At 40.5% G+C, this 17,137-nt stretch overlaps 1 protein-coding gene across 5 annotated transcripts in view; it reads right to left on the bottom strand.

Moving 5' to 3' along the window:
* Nucleotides 1-17,137, bottom strand: part of BMS1 (BMS1 ribosome biogenesis factor) — a 40,020-nt gene that overhangs the window by 8,328 nt on the left and 14,555 nt on the right. For 3 of the 5 annotated variants that reach the window (XM_073353246.2, XM_073353243.2, XM_073353244.2), the window contains exons 10-18: nt 13,451-14,256; nt 12,671-12,772; nt 11,086-11,240; nt 10,384-10,465; nt 8,580-8,656; nt 5,088-5,270; nt 2,943-3,131; nt 1,848-2,028; nt 1,211-1,269 (exon numbers count right to left, since the gene is read on the bottom strand). In XM_073353246.2, coding sequence (XP_073209347.1) covers nt 1,211-1,269; nt 1,848-2,028; nt 2,943-3,131; nt 5,088-5,270; nt 8,580-8,656; nt 10,384-10,465; nt 11,086-11,240; nt 12,671-12,772; nt 13,451-14,256 — 1,834 coding nt within the window. The remainder of the gene's footprint in view (nt 1-1,210; nt 1,270-1,847; nt 2,029-2,942; nt 3,132-5,087; nt 5,271-8,579; nt 8,657-10,383; nt 10,466-11,085; nt 11,241-12,670; nt 12,773-13,450; nt 14,257-17,137) is intronic. The other 2 variants (XM_073353247.2, XM_073353248.2) reach the window with 2 other exon arrangements.

Genomic DNA, 17,137 nt, shown 5'->3' with positions numbered 1-17,137 from the left:
TTGACTAAAACACTGGTGACGCCATAATTAAAGAAAGCCTCACATTTGTGAGCATTTTTCTTGGTTTCTTGTTTTTTGTTCATAACTGCATCACTAGACTCACTACTGAAGGTTGAAGCAGATATTATGCATAAAAATGAGTCCATTGTGCTTCTTACCACAGAGCAGAAAGAGGAATTCACTGTTAAGCACATGAGGCCAGGACTTAGGAAAGCCACATGTGGTGAAACTAGGGTAGCACAGAGACAGTGACTTACAATGATTCTTTATCCTTCAGTGCCAACAGGGTGCTCAGAGTGGCATAAAAGAAGATAAACTCCCTAAGGTAGGGCCCATACAAGCCACTGCCGATTTCCATCTCAGAAAAGGCTAGCGCAGGCTCCTACCAGCTTGAGAAGAAAGGATGCTCTGTTGATGAGGCTGCTGCCCACAGATAAGGATCTTCTGCATTCAAGTCCCTCAGCTGGATGCTTGCACAGCTGGATGGTGCAAATGCCCAAATTGGCATCCGCAGAGCCACCTCCGCATAGGCAATATGTCTGGACCTGCTCCACAAATGCCGCACCAGGAGGCATCTGATCTACAAAAGGCATTCTTCTGGTGAAGCATCTATGAAGCGGGTCTGGAGACATTTGGGGGCAGATGGCATCGTCTTGCAGGCTGAAACTGATCCCCTGGACCTGCAACTCCATCTGCTGATGGTGCAACCCACAGTTGGGAACCTGTGCTCTAAGTGTTACACATATGTATACACAACAAAATGTATACACAACAAAAAACGTACTTTAATATAGTATGCCCACCATCATTGATAAAAATGTTGAAGGGACACCTGTAATATTTTTGGCAAACAGGATTTCAGATCAATCACAGTGCAGGAAAGAAACTCTTGCATCAGGTATGTCACTGCCTTTCAGTTAATCTGGTCTAACTATAATGAGGTTATCCTATACAGTTGGGATATCAGCCCAGCAGGAGTAGGAATACATCCCTCCATACAAACCTTTATCAAATGAAGTATCTAGCTTCTTCTCTAGGTCTTCATCCCATGCTCATCATCACAGTATCTGAGTGCCTTACAAATTTTAAAAGATTCTCTAAGAGCCTGTCATATCCTTGTTTAAACATACGTAAGCTTTCAAAAAAATTCACTGTTTGATACAATGATCTACAGAAAGAGCCAAGTAACATTTTGTGATAATAAACCTACCGTTGTGCCACTGACTGACTGAATTGCCAAAAATCCTGTCCCTTGGGGAGTGATGGGGCCTAAAAGCAAAATTGAAAAAACAAATGACGACGTGTTTGGCTAACCAACAACTGGCTATTGTTTAAAGGTGGTATGAACATTAGTATGTTCAGAATTATGTATTCTAGATCCCCCACCAAAAAAAATAAGATGGTTAAACTAGCCATTCAGCACATTACTCACATAAATAGTCCCACTTTGAAGTGAATGGAATTACTTGTGTGAGTGAAGTAACTCCCACAAGCAAGTGTTTGCAGGACTGGGTCCTTAACATGTTCTCTCTTTCTGGACATATAGTCACCAGTTCCTCCTTGATGCAATATCCCAGCAGGCTGATCAGAATTTGACTGGAATCCTGCATGAAGGAGTTAGTTCCCTCTCGACCTCCCTTCTCTCTCTTAACCATACTGCACATTTGCTAATTCTTAGTATTATTTTATATCCTATGGGAATAAACATTTGTTTTAAGTGATTCTCTCTTTCCCCAAAGTGATCAGCTGGTTATTTGTATAGGAAATTCCTAATGCCTCCTCTAAGGCTAGGGAGTTTTGCAGTTCACCATGTGGCTGTAGATTGTAAATCTAAATAAAATCCTTACCCCAAAACGTTGCTCCACAATGCATATGTTGTGGTGAATACTTAAGAAGCCTATGACGACCATTATGATCTTCAATATAGTACATAGGGATAGTCTGAAATCGCCTCCACCCCAAGGAGAAGATGATAGGGTCCCGTGTTTTAAGTATCTTCTTATACCAACGATGTTTTTTCAGACGTAACTAGTTAAAAGAAAAGACTGACAATATTAAAAGCACAGCATTAGGCCTAATATCAGTGATTATTGAAGCAATCTCCATCCTTCCTAAATGCTTGTTTAACAACCAAAGAACTTTATTTTTTTTTAAAACATGTCTATTCATGATGGTCAGGGTGACTTAAAATAGCTGGCATTTCATCTATTTAAAATTTTTTAAAACTGTGTGTATACAATATACATACACACACATCTATCTATCCCCTTTCCCAAACCTCTGATTGTAATTTGCCTTATTTAGACTTTGTCTACACTAGAACTTTTGTTGGTCAGGGGTGTGAAAAAACACCCCACTGAGCGACAAAAGTTTCACTGACAAAAGCATTGGTGTGGACAGCGCTATGTCAGTGGGAGATGCTCTCCCACCTACATGGCTACCGCCACTCGTCGGGGTGGTTTAATTATGCCAGCAGAAGAGTTCTCTCCCTCTGGTATACAGCAGCTACACAGGAGACCTTACAGCTGTGCCACTGTAAGGTCTGTGGCGTAGACAAAGCCTTAGATTATAGACCCTAGGGAACCGCAAATGTCTTTGCATGAGCTTGTTCAGCAACTAGGATGATGGGAGGAGGGGCCTCTTTGTGCGAATAAATACCAAAATAACAATATTGATAACATTTTCCTTCTGATCATCAAACCTGCATTAAAATATTAAAACAGGATAGCAGCCAAGTTATAATCTCAAACACTGGACTTTTAAATTAACTATGCCAAAAGCCCTCTCTTTTTTCAGCACAAGGACCTTCAGACAAAGGTCTCAATTTTTTTTAAGCTATTAGTTACATTTGCCAAATAGGAAATAAAAACCAACAGCAATACCATGCCTACTGAAACACAGCTGTACCACCATACACAGCACACACAGCTTTGGCTCCATACCTGTACATATCCCACATTTCCTTCGCTGTTGCCTAAACCACCCAGGATAATTGGATAGTGAGGGTCAAAATTAAGCACAAATTCACATGGGATATTCTCAATCTCTATTCGAACATACATCCCAGGGCGGAAGCCCTCATACTGAACTCTGGATTCATCATCCTGGTCTTCAAATTCAGCCCGATTAAGCTACGTGAGAAAGACGGGGGAAAAGTTTTAATGGGTAGAAAATGGAACATGAAAAACCATGTATGAACAAGGCTTGTGCAGAAGGTTTCAGTTTTACTTGAAAAGCAAATTAATGTTTAATTTACATGGTATCTGTCTGGATAGCCCGAATAGTTCTAGTAACTTACTTCAGAGTAACAGATGTCTGCCACCACAAATTCTTTCCTTTGCAGTTCCCTTTAGGAAACAGCAGATCCAGCTTTACACAGGAAAGTCCAAAACACATCTGGGCATACTGCTCTACCCCGAGTACAGTGCCCAGAAGAAACAAGTGACTTTTTGGACAGATCCTTAGAATACTGAATTTAGGGTAAAATTTCAAAAAGTGCCTAAACGATCGGGGCACCAAAATCAGTTTTGAAAATGGGATGTGAGCTTCTAAATCTAAGCATCTGTGAAATATTTTTACCTTAAGTGCCAGAGAGGAGGGCCCTATCTTTATCTGTGAGATGCTATGTGTACCTAAGATTCTATGCAATTAAAAAAAGATCCTTGTAACTAACAGTAGGGTTCTTTCCCTCTGTTTTTGTACTGCTAGGAACATCTATATTTTGCTATACCACTACCGATTGTTCTGGATGCTGTTTGTGCAGATGTTGGAATCTAACATATAGGATAAATCCTGTGGCTCAAGTACATTTCTGAAGTCTTTGGATTTCTCCAATTTACTTGGACTCTCTCTCTGGCAATACACTGTGATGGCAATACACTGCTTAAGGATCACTATAATACATGTTTCCCTAACAGGCCTTTAGTGCAGGAGCTCTAAATTGGCTCATTCTTTTCCTGGAAGAGGCTTGTTTACATTTTAAGTGTTCTTATGCAAGCACATGGGAACACAAGGTCTTGTTGTTTGGTACTTATGTCAGAGGTTAATGCAAACCTGTACAACTGAGTTAATGGCTAATCTGAGCAAGATTTTGTTAGATAAGAGGGTGGTGTACACTGTGGGTCTCTTTTTTTTTTTTTTAAATAACCTTACACTATGATATACATCAGCAAGGTTCTTCAGAAAGATGTCAGTGCAATACAAAAAGCTATATTAAAAACTACATTCAGGGTTTCATTTAACAACTAAACATTGCAGCAGAGTTACCAGCTCAAATTGTCTCTCAAATGTCTTTGAAAATTCTCACCACACAACTGGAACAGGGATTTTCAAACTTTTCAAGTGTGGAATACATTCTGATGTACACTTTGCCTTGTGGACACTTACTTACTCACTTGTGATGCCTTAATAGCCATATGGCAACCACAGCAATTGCTTAAAAGAAAAAGTAATTATTAGCGAAATATTTTTACCTGTAGTCAGTGCAATAAAGATTTTGACCTCTTTAAATCACAGACTACACTTGCTTTTAATTTCATTTCCCCTTCTCATCTGATATTTCTTTCCATTGAAAACACCTGCCACGTGACCACCTCGCTCTCTGCTCCACGGATCACAGCTTGGGAACCCCTGAACAGCTAACATTTACACAGTAGCTTTAGGTGAGTGCCACATTTTAGTAGCAATAATGATTCAATAAGTCAATTAAAAAGAAGAGCTTCAAAAGAATTAGTATTTTGGTTTTTTTTAAAAACGGTAATGGAATCACACTATTCACCAATTAAAAAACTCCCTCTAAACATATGGTGTTTTGCACATAAATGCTGAAGAGCTATCAGTGGCTGCTGAATCTAAGGGCTTGTCTACACTGGCACTTTACAGCGCAGCAAATTTCTTGCTCAGGGGTGTGAAAAAACACCCCCGAGTGCTGCAAGTTTCAGCATTGTAAAGAGCCAGGGTCGACAGTGCACCAGTGGGAGCAGCTCTTTAACGTTGCCCGTGAAGATGTGCCCTAAGAGTCCCCCAGAGAAAGAGTGTGTGGTACTTAAGAAGCTTCATAGTCAAATAGCCAAGTTGACAGCTTCTACCTGAGCTTGTTTCTGCATTTCCCCTTTGAGATCATCAAAGTATGTGGCATCCCCTTCATCATATTCAGCATCAAACATCTCCTTCAATTTGTGCTTCTTGTCCATGCGCTTTTGCTTCTCCTCCTCCTCTCCTGGTTTGGGTTCTTTTCCTTCTTTATCCTCTTCCTCCCCTTCACTTCCAGCCTAGAAAGAAAGACAAGTTTATCAAACAGCTTTTGAAAAGTTAGTTCACAAAATTCCTTGTCTGGACAACATTTTATATACTACACCTACAGAACATGACCAAGGAGCAACACAGGGTATGTTCGATACTACGGGCAGCAACTGCAGCTATACTGCTGTAGCACACCACAGGGTACGTTTCCTACATTGACAGGAGACGGTTTTCCATCAACGTAGGCAATCCACCTAAGTGCTGGTAGCTTAATCGAGACAAGAGTTCTTGCATTGACCTTAGCTGCATCTACAACAGTGGCTACGTCACACACACCTGGGCACCACAGGCAGGTCAATCTAAATTTCAAGGGCAGACCAGGGTCTATTTAATAATGCAAACGGTGATAAACACAGCTTTTTATCCTAAGAAGATAAACTGTTTAATAATAAATTCACCATATGGAGAAGAATGTCTTCCATAAGAAGTGGAAATGTGTTTCCATGGTGTCTCATTCCTTTTGTCCTCATTAGAAAGCTTTTCAAACCAATATTAAAATAAATGGTATTTTTATTGCTATGGATTGCATTTTTAATGTATGTCAAGTTACTTAGAGCTTGGAATTGGCATAATTTACCATGCCTAAGTTAAAATAAACATATTAATAAAGAAGACTGCATAAGAGTGGCCCAGGACTTGAATAATACACGAGTATTGCCCATCAGGAGTGAGGTACTATGCCAGAGATGATGGACTGGGGGAAGTTTGGACATGAATAACGCCTAGTTCAAGATGCTATGATTAGCAATAATTTCACAAATAAGCAACAACAAAAAAAACAGTGTAAAAAAAAAAAAACCCTAAAATTTGCAATATTTTGTATGTCTTCAACATTTGCCCTAAATAAATTTGGTCCCTATTACTACAGATTAGCTCATGATTCCATTGTCAACCGAATTCACATACCCGTCCAGAACATTGAATGAGCCTATACTTAAACTTCTTAACTTTTTATTTCCTGGTTTTCAAAGGTCTAAGGATAGGTGCACTGATGCTCTGGAAGGGTAAAAGGCACTGCCAGTGAATGTTAATTCTCCACTAACAAAGTTTTGGAGCAGTGAATTTTCCTTGTTTTTTTTAGTAGGTGGTGATACTGAGAGGACCATGATTGTGGGGGCGGGGAGGGCATAAGAAGGCTTCCTTGTAAACTTACTCCCACTCAGCTACCAGCTGTGCCTGTCTCCTGTCCCTTCCAGTAGGGCTGGAGAAGCCACGGGAAAAAGAGAGAAGGTGGTGACTGATGGGCTATGAAGAGCACGTATACCAGCAGGACGCAGCAAAACAGAGTGGAGGGAGCCCCAGACTCCTCTTTAGAGGGAAGGCGCTCTGCACAACCTTCTGCAGCAGAGGTATGAAATGGTTCAGTCATCTCAGTGGGATTTCTCAAATCAATAAGAACACCTCATGAAGATGAACAAAAGCTGATATAATAGCTCTGAGCACTTTTGTCATAGACTGACCCATTCATCTTAAAGTACCTTCTCCTCTCCCTTCCCTCAAAGTCTCTCTCAGTTCCTATTGTGGAATACCAGTTTCCCAGACAATTTTGCTTTGCAGGTAAGCTTTAGAAAATTTTCATTACTGCAGTCAGCTCTTTATCTGAAATCAATCCTGAGCAGATGATACCAGTTTGGGACGGATCAGAGCCATAGTTTGAGGCTCAAGTGTGTACAGGAAAAACTGTAAGTAATATTTTCATGCCATGCATTTTTTAAGGGAGCTGTATCTCAGAAACCCCTTGTTCAAACAACCTCAAATTAGAACCACACACCATGAGGCACAGTAATTTGCAAATAAGTGTGTACATTTCTGAGTATTTAGAAAAATCGCATTTTAAACAATAAGCTAGTCTCATCCTTACCCATTGTGGAGCTACTGCCTCACTATGATAGCAAGGTGCTTTTCCCAGTTTCTCTCTCTATATTGCTCAACAAAGAACAACTCAGGCAGGTTTAAACAGAAGTAATAGGATGAAATTAAGCAAAGAACAAATTAGGCTGAATATCAGAAAAATACATATACAACAGTAAGATCTATGAGACAGTGGAATAGTCCCGCCAAAGAAAGGGTGGAAGCTCATGGTTTGAAGTCACCAGAGAATATACTGTCGGGAACAATCTTGTACTAGTCAGGGTTAGGTGGGCCAAATTTTCTTTTTTTCTTCCCAATTTCTATGATTCCATGAAAGATCAAACACTGGGTGAAATTCATCCTCCTGGGGCTAGCACAAGGCCCCATCACCAATTAGGTGCCACATTAGCCCTCAAAAAAGGGCTGGCTTTCTGTAAAAAGGTGAATGTCACCAACACACAGGTACACTCTACATTACTATGCCTGGCAAAATTAGAAAGCCCTATTGAGGGCAAAGTTAAAAGCAACATATCACCAACATAATACAAATATTTTCCCATAATTATTACTGAAACTAAGTTTACAATTGTGCCCTTTCCCCCAAAATATATATTGCACTGAAAGCATGCAGGCCTGATCTACCCTAGAAAATTAAGTCAGCTCAACTACGTCATTCAGGGGTGTGAAAAAGCCACACCTCTGACTGGAGTAGTTAAGCCAACCTAACCCGCACTGCAGATAGCACTAGATCAACAAAAGAATTACCTATACTGATGGGAGAACGCCCCCGTTGGTGTAGGTAGAGTCTACACTGAAACACTGGAGTGGCACAGCTGTGCCTCTGGAGCATTTCAAGTGTGGACAAGCCCATAGACTAGGGCATGTTACACAGCAGCATTTAACACTACAGCATAAATTCACGTATATATCTTTTGTCTAAGATCCACCCTAATCTTCCATTTGTTTTCCTCTATTTTATATGACAGTACTTCAGAAAGATTACATGAAAATACAAGTTATTAGCAGTCAGGATCATGTTCAACTTGTACCATGCATCACAAACTTGATTTTCAGACCCAGCAAGTGGATCAAGCCTGCCCTCTACTGTTAACTATGGTAAATTGATTTCTGCTCCCCCACAATTATGAGCTCCATGTAAAGAATAATATAGTTTATTAGATCCCCTAAAATTAAAAGCACATCTGATCCTAATGAAAATAAAAGAAAGGAAACTTTATCTATTTCATTCCAGTCCCTCAGATACCAAAATGTTCTCTTCATTACAGCAGCCTTGTTTCTACTGATTTATGAGCAACTTTCCAGTTGGGATCCTGAGCTGAAGGATGTTCGAAACAGAACAACCCACCACACAGAGAGAAACACACTAAATAAGAGCAGCTGATGAACAATCAAGCTAGAGATCATACCTCATCTCCTTCTGCTGGTGGTTTTCCTTTGTGCACAACCCCTGTTTCTAGGTCTTCAAAATCACCATACAGTTCTTCTGTAAATAGAGCAGCCAAGAAATCCGCAAGTTAGCAACATTTTTGCACTGCTCTGTAACACTTCTAAGCGCTTGTATTTTGTGCATATTTATTTCTCACTAATACTTCACATTTTGATTGCTGTACAGATTTATCACATTTTCTTCCCACATTCTGTAGAAAACGAGTGGCAGCCCAGCTTTTCAGTAGCTCTTCCTTTTTCCTTTCAGTAATGGACCATCAGCAACTTTCTTCACACATCTCCAGCGCCTCAAAATTCAAGTGAAGTTCTAGCAAAGCCCACATGCCTCGCCTCCCTGCATCTCTCAGAGTGAAAGCCACACAGGTGGAAAGAGTGAAACAATTCTTAATTTTGACAGCACCCTCTCATTATCTCTGACTCAGCACTGCCCACTAATTTATCAGCACAGCAACCTGGGCTCCAGCTTCCGTCAGATGTGGAGGCAAAGACTGCAGGGAGAGCAAAAATCTAAAATGGATCCAGTAATTTCAGAAAGTTGAAAAATAAATGGAAGTTTGCTCTACAAAAGTTATCAATATTCAAACAGTTTGCTTTGGAGATAATATAATCATATTTGAAATTAAAAACAGTATCTCCATAAATTCGCCAACACTAAAATCCCAACTTTTCAGCAAAACTAAGAGACAAGACTTACTTACTGCAAATAGGATTTCTGTACATTTCAATCCCATCTGTACAAAAGGAACAGCTAAGCACACCTACAAAACTGAAAGCTGATTATCTATGAGGGCTTGGCTACACTTGCAAGTTAGAGCACATAAAAGCAGCCCTGAGAGCCCTAGCTCACTACCGGTCCACACTGGCAAGGCACATAGAGAGCTCTGACTTCACGGTTAGAGCTCTCCTGGAACTCCACCTCGGTAAGAGGATTAACCCTTGTTGTGCCTTGGCTAAAACGCCCAGGCGCCCTGTGAACAAGGTGTTGCATTACTGAGCTCTGATCAGCCTCTGGAAACATCCCATAATCCCCTTAAATCAAGTGGCCACTCTTCTCATTGTTTTGGAATCGCTGCAGGAATGCGATATGCCCTTTGAAAGCTCTGTTTCTGACAACCAGCTGCTTATCTGCTCCGAGGCAAAGCAACCATTACCTGTGGAATGCTGTTTTTGAGAGAGCGAGGGGGGGGCGGGGGGGATGATCTGCCGCTGTCTGAATTTACAAGACAGCATGCTGATATGCTCTCCACCCCCCCCCCGCAAACACAACACACTCCCTGTCACACTCCACCTCCCCCCCACCCCCCATTTGAAAAGCATGTTGCAGCCAATGCACTTGTAGCTGTCAGTGTGGACAGATTGTAGCGCTTTCCCTACTGCATTCTACGAAGGCTGGTTTAACTCAAAGCGCTCTACACCTGCAAGTGTAGCCATGCCCTGAGTGGAAGCCAACCAGCCTTGAGTGGAGATTCTATTTTCTATTCTATATGATAGACAGATTCTATATTCAAAGAGCGTAAACTGTTCCCTCTCTCAAACTGCTATTTCTCTCCTATTTGTGCACAGATGGATACCAGCTACAGTAATAAAATCAGTTAATGCTTGCATAGTGCTTCAAATATGTAAAACAGGTAGAGAACTTGGCAAGGGTGTTACTAATGTAAAACATTTTTAAATACATAACAGAATTTTGGGTTAAATATTAAGTCACAGCATTTATTAGAAGTTTTTTCTCCATTACTCATATTCTAAGAGCATCAGACGTACCATCTTCCTCCAGCAGTTTTGCTGCATCTTTATCTGCTTCCCACTTTCCTGTTACAAAGCAGTCTTGAATACTGTTCATAACCTGTAAAATGAAAGTGTTACTTGGACACTTCTCATGACTACAAAGCACCTCAACAGCTGACACACCTTGTCTGTAATACTTGTTCTGGCTTAGAGAGACGGCTTGCTCTCAGTCCATTTGCTATCCACATCGCAACACAACTATCAAAACTGTCTTCCTTGCTGGCAACCTCCACAGAGAGGTGGAGGGGGAATGAATTAACCTCTTCCTACCCCCAGAAATCATCCTGCCAGAAAAAGGCAAAAGCTCATTAAAGTCAGCACATTAATGTGAGTCTGGGGTAACCATTTAGTGAATAAATAAGATGACGTCAGTCATCACAGCAATCCATCCAGCATCTTTCACTAGCATTAAGTTTACTTACTTTCATTTCCCCTTCCTATGCTAAAAAAAACAAAACCACCAAGATCTTGTTTGTGTGTAAATGTCTCTGGTGAGGACAAAGAGGAGACGAGAATTTCTGAAGACGACACATAGGCAGAACTGTCTGTAATTCACATGGGTTCGTTTCACGTCTCCATGACATATCAGCAATTCTTTATAAGGGAAATTCAAGACTGGTGTAAGTGGATACATACTAAGAGTAAAGAGTGTAAGAGCTGTCTGTCCAAAAGCAGTACCTCATCTAAATCCCAATCCTGGGGGGTTTCCACTGGAAATTTGGAGCAGTCAAGGGCATTAGCCTTTTGTTTGGATTCTTTGTCAGGACGGCTGACGTGGAACAGCCCTCCAAGCTCTTCATCAGCATCATCCTCTTCATCGGCATCCTCAGCCACTAAATAAAATGCCATAGTTAAAAGCATCATCTGCAAATCATACGTATATATTAAATTAATCAAAAACCTCTCTTGCTCCATACATCTTTAAATGTCTGATGTAGTTTGAGGAAAGAGGAATTAAATCATAAAAGTGGTTTATGCACAAGTGTACTAGTAAGGAGACCAGCGTTCCAGCTTGTATTAAGAAAGCAGCAAAACGAATACATTGTTTGATTCCCTTACAGAGCAAGCAGCAGCAAGCGAATTATTCTATACTGAGATCAGAACCCAAAGTCAGGTCTTTAGCTGGAGAGCAAATGGGACGGGACGGGACTGTGGGACAAATGTATTACACATGTAAAATTTCACATACTTTAACAGAAAAATCAGGTGCCTCATGGATGATTGGATTTATCTGAAAAAATCTGTTCTTTGATTAAGCCACTGTGAGGTCTTTGTTCAACACCTCATGTAGAAACTGTTTCACACAAAAGTGATAAAACAAAACAAAACAAAACCCAGCCTATTAGAAAAAGGCTGTCTATTTCTCCAAAACCAAATCCCATTTGTTTTGTATCCATCTGCAAACTGCTAACACTGGGTTTGTGAATGTATTGGTAATTTCTTAGGGCATTATACTGCAAACCTTAGTATACAGAACTCCCAGTAACGTCAACAGGAGTTGTACATGTTGAGAGGACAGTCTCTTGCTTGGAAATGTATCAGTTTATTAATTAAACAGGGTGCATACATCATGTAAATGACAGCTTTATCTTCACTTTAAACCAACTGCCTGATTCTTGACAAATTACCATCATTATCTTAAAAAATACATTCTATAACAGACATCATAAAATTAATCTCATTCATAGTCTGAATGAACACTTCCTCACCTTTCGAAGAAGGCTTGGTTAAATTTAGACAAAATTCACTGAGAAAAAATCTCATGTGACCAGACAGATCATAAATAACCAGTTGCCAAAATAGGTGGTATGTGTATAGCATCTACTACTAGATCTTTTTTATTTTTAAAAAGATGAGCTTAAATGTTTTGGGAAAATACTATATACCAAAGGGAACTCAATACTCTTTCTATCCACCTGGGAAAATATTGCTGTATCTCAAAAAGGAAGGACCCAACCAATATATGTTTAGCAAGCCTCTGGATAAATACTAGGTCAAACTAGCATAAAATATGTTTAATTAGGAAGACAAAATTATCTTTCGGAGGGGGGGTGCGGGGGGGGTTGTAGAAAAACTAAAATGTGAACTCCTGTTACCAATAAGGAGAGTTAATTCCATTATTTCCTCATGCACCCATGGAAGAGTAGACTCCAAAAGCTATGGCTAACTAATATGCCTATGATTAAAAGGCTATACAGGGATCAGAACAATAGCATCATGAGGCTGGGAGAGAAACTTACACTTATACACATGGGATTTTTACCTGTTCCATAAACAAGTTTGCGAAGGTTGGGAGCAGACTGTTGTTGTCTCAGAAAAGCTTCGGCTGCCTTTTGGGTAAGGTCTTCCTTCCACTTAAGTGCACCTGAAAGGGGAGGGAGAAGAACACTGTAAATTCCTTCCTCCACTGGCAATGCATTAGACTAAGGGACCATCTGCACTAGGGAGAAAACTTAAACAGGGAGTCAATTACAATACACTTAAAATTGGTAGATAGGATCAAGACTTTATACTGGTTACGTGACACAGATACACATGGTTGGCTCTAATTTTTCATCCTGTATTGTAACACTCTCCTGTGATTTGGTTGGTTTTGCAGTGTAGACAGTTTCTAACTTTTGAAGGAAAAAGGGGAAAAGAAAGATTAAGACCAGAGCCTGCAGACTAAACTATAGACTATTTTCATCATTATAAATTCACCACTGACATCTGTTAATAAAATCACTGAAAGGTAGTTTACTTTTTCCAAATGCAATACACAAGTTTCACTTTTTTGAAAACATATCACAGTAAAGATAACAATTCTGCTGGTCTTTCGGGCCTTTGATCAGAGAACTCTATAAAAGCTAGGTATAATCAATTTTACTGTCAGGGAAATTGAGGCTTAAGCAGAGAATCAATGGCTTACAAAAGGTCTGAGATGCAGTTTCCTGCTCTAGTTACTGGACAACAGTGCTTCCCAAGAAGAAAAAGAGAGACTGCTTGCAGCAATGAACATTATGCCAAATGCACAGTAAAGGAAAATGAGAAATTTAAAATTTACCTGCTGTGTCTGCAGAAAAGTCATTTTCTTCTCCATACTCCTCTTCCTCCTTCAGTAGATTTTCAACATCATCATCATCCTCATCTTCTACAGTCTTTGATTCAGCCCATTCAACACCATCTACATTCTTCTCTGGAGCACTCTGAATCCCTTTCCTATCGGATTCTTCAACTTTTGAGTCATCATTTGATCCTTCCTCTTCCTGGGAGGATCCTTCAGCCTCAGATTCAGATGCCTCGTCAGCTGTGCAGTTTCCAGAATCTGTAGTGGAAACCACTTTTTTACCCAAACGGTGATCTATGTTATGATTCTCTCTTCGTTCTTTATCTTCCCTGCCTAATTCACAGGGTGTGAATTTACTTATTTGTCTGCTTGAAGATTCAGAAGCGCTGTCTGAACTTTCCTTTTCGTCACTTTCTTCTTCATCTCCATGGTCTTCTGCCTCTTCCTTGCTTTCATCAAGGTCAGTTTCCCCTTCGTCCCCTGAACTCATCTCAAGATCATCATCGCTATTAGCAAATGCCGGCAGTTCCACTGCAGTTTCTTCTGTAGTCTCCTCTCTTTTCAGACGCTTGGCACTCCTGAGACCTAGCTCTTGCCCTGGTACCTCTTTGTCACTTTCTCCCTCCACATCGTCACCATCACCACCTTCACTTCCATCCATCTCATCCTCAGACATTTCTTCATCTTGTCCCTTCTCTTCATCACTTGCTCCATCATCATTTTCTTCTTCAAACATTGCCTTCCGACGTACTCTCCCAGTCTTCAAATCAATTTGTTTCTCTTCTTTTGGCATCACAAATCTGCTTTCCCCATGGAGAACAAGATAAAAAAAAATTCAGTTGGCTTTAATTAAACATTTGATGTCACAAACAAATACGGAAGAACATTTTGGTGGTGTCACTCCGACAGCAGAAGTATGGCTACCTGTGCCATCAAAGCAAGTAGCAACACTGTCTGACAAAGAAATCTCTTAGTTCAAGAAGCCTCATTGTGGTAATGTCACAACTAAATTAGCGATTCTTCACTGTTGTCCACTAGTTTAGACCGAGTGCCTGCACTAAGTTGTTGGTTTTTTACTGAAGATTATGATTGCCATTCTCCCAGGACCCTCACAAAAACTAAAAATGTATCACCTGTTGCTATGCCAGTGAATTATTTAAAAAAAAAAATTGAAGAAAAAATGTACTGTGTTCAGTGCTGATGGAGTCTCAAACCTTTCTAACTTGGAGAAAAGTACTGTTTTATATGGAGAAATAAATGACAAAAAAACCTATTGTTGTATGCAGTGCTATTGTAGCCATGTCCATCCCAAGATATTAGACAGACAAGGTGGATGAGGTCAGCTTGATTGGACTAACTTCTGTTGGTGAGAGAGAAGCTTTAAAGCTTAGGTCAGGTTTCCCATACACACTTTACTCCCAGGGGAATTCTGCATCTAAAAATTCTGTGCACAATATTTTAAAATTCTGCATATTTTATTTGTCAAAACACTACAATACAATCATGCCAGTTTCAATTATTTGGCAATTTATTTCAAAATATCTGTCAGCAAGTATATCTGTAACAATACAGACAACAAAATAGATCCAGGAAACGTTGCGCAGCTGGGGCTCCCGCATTCAGCCCTGGAAAAAGGAAGCATTTAGGTGGAAAACAGAAATTCTGCATTAAGAAGTGGCACAAAATTCCAGCAGGCGTAATGCTTACTTTGGTGTAATGACGTCACTCAGGAGTGTGAAAAATACACACCCCTGAGAAACGTAGTTATACCGACCTTACGCCGCCCGCCCCGCCCCGTGCAAACAGTGATATGTCAGCAGGAGAGCTTCTCCCGCCGACATAACTACCACCTGTCACAGAGGTGGAATAACCAACAGGATTGCGCTCAGCTGTCGTCTTAGGGTGTCTTCATCAAAGTGCTACATTAGTGCTACATTAGTGCAGCTGCACCGATGCAGCGTTTGTAGTGTAGACCTGCCCTTTTACACAGAGTTGGTCTAACTATGTCACTCAAGGGTGTGGATTATTAGTGTCATAGTTAAAGACAAGATGGAACAGATTATTTAGCATAAGTAGTTAACACATATTTCAAGGGATCATTCAAGGTGAAGAGTCCCATCAACACTCCTGCAGTTATAGGAAGAAAAGGGGAAGGATCTACCCGGGGGGGGGGGGGGATGATATGGGGTAGCTGGTTATAGACTGTTGTAAGAAGCCTTAAAATCCAGTGTGTCTATTCAGTCCATGAGTGTAGGAATCTAGCAAGACACTAAAAATCTAAGCTCATCATCAGAAGCAAGCTCCCCACAGACCAGGATACAACTCAAAAAGCGGCACCAGACCCTGCCAGAATAATAGATGCAAAACCTGCAAACATATTTCCACTACTACAATGATCTACACCCCCCCCACCACACTTTTCAAAATCTCTGTGCCTACACTTGCCTATCACAACATGCCATCCAGTGAATTAAATGCCCCAATAGCAACTGTGCCAGGGTGAAACCAGACAATTACTATGCTTTCAAATGAACTCATACAGGAAAATGATGCAAGACAAAAACACCTCATCACCTGTGGGTGAACACTTTTCAAAGTGAACACTCTTTATCTGACCTATTGCCTAAAGGAAACTTGCACAACACTTTCAAAAGGCGAGCCTGAGAGCTTAAATTCATAACTTTGCTGGACACTAAACATCATGGACTGAAGAGACATACTGGATGTATGGCTTTTTACAATGATATACAACCCACTAGCAACTCCCTATATTGCTGCTTTCCCACCTTCCTTTCTCCCTATCAGAAGGGAGTTCATAGGCCACTTCTTCTTGAATGGTCCATTGAAATGTGTTAACTACTTATGCTAAACAATCTATTCTACCTTGTATTTAGCTGTGACATTCTGAGCCCTGGATCTACACTCCACCCCTGATTGGCGTAGTTACACTGATTTAAGTGCTGGTGTGGACAGCGCTATGTCGGTGGGAGAGCTTCGGCATAGTGCATCTTCATAGTGCATCTTCACCAGACACAATGCAGCTGCACCGCTGTACGTGTAGACATGCCCTAAGCCAACAGGAGAAGCTCTCTCTTGTCGGCTTAGAGTGTCTTCATTAAAGCACTACACTGGCGGAGGTGCATCAGTGCCGCTGCACCAATGCGGCGTTTTAAGTGTATACCTGCCCTGAATATGTTTCCCAGACCTGAAAAAGAGCTCTATTAAGCTTGCAAATTTGTCTCTCTCACCAACAGAAGTTGGTCAAACAACAAATATTACCTCTCCCACCTTGTCTCGAAAAACTTCATTAACAGAAGGCATAGAGGTACACTAAAGGATCTCTTTATGAAATTATAAGAATTTTTTTTAAAAAAACAGCTTAGCTGTTTAAGCAAAAGTTAAATAATAATTAGCTGAAGGTGGACAACATGGAACATTTCAGCCTGAACAGTTAAAAAGAGTTATAAGCAACAGAAAACAGTCTTATAACGGGAAGTGATAAGCAATCTAATTGTAGGGTGGCATTACCAACTTCTTCTATAATTAGAAATATACTCCTATTCTGAACATTACTTTGAAGTCTGCAATCCCAGAGTTGCTCAAACAAAGACCAGTGAAATTTACAACCATGATTACTTATCTTTTAGGACTAACTACACTAAACAGAGAAAGTGCAAATAAAGC

The sequence above is a fragment of the Lepidochelys kempii genome, chromosome 7 (assembly GCF_965140285.1).
Source record: "Lepidochelys kempii isolate rLepKem1 chromosome 7, rLepKem1.hap1, whole genome shotgun sequence".
Lineage (NCBI taxonomy): Eukaryota > Metazoa > Chordata > Testudines > Cheloniidae > Lepidochelys > Lepidochelys kempii.
This window is presented reverse-complemented; position numbering and strand designations above follow the sequence as displayed.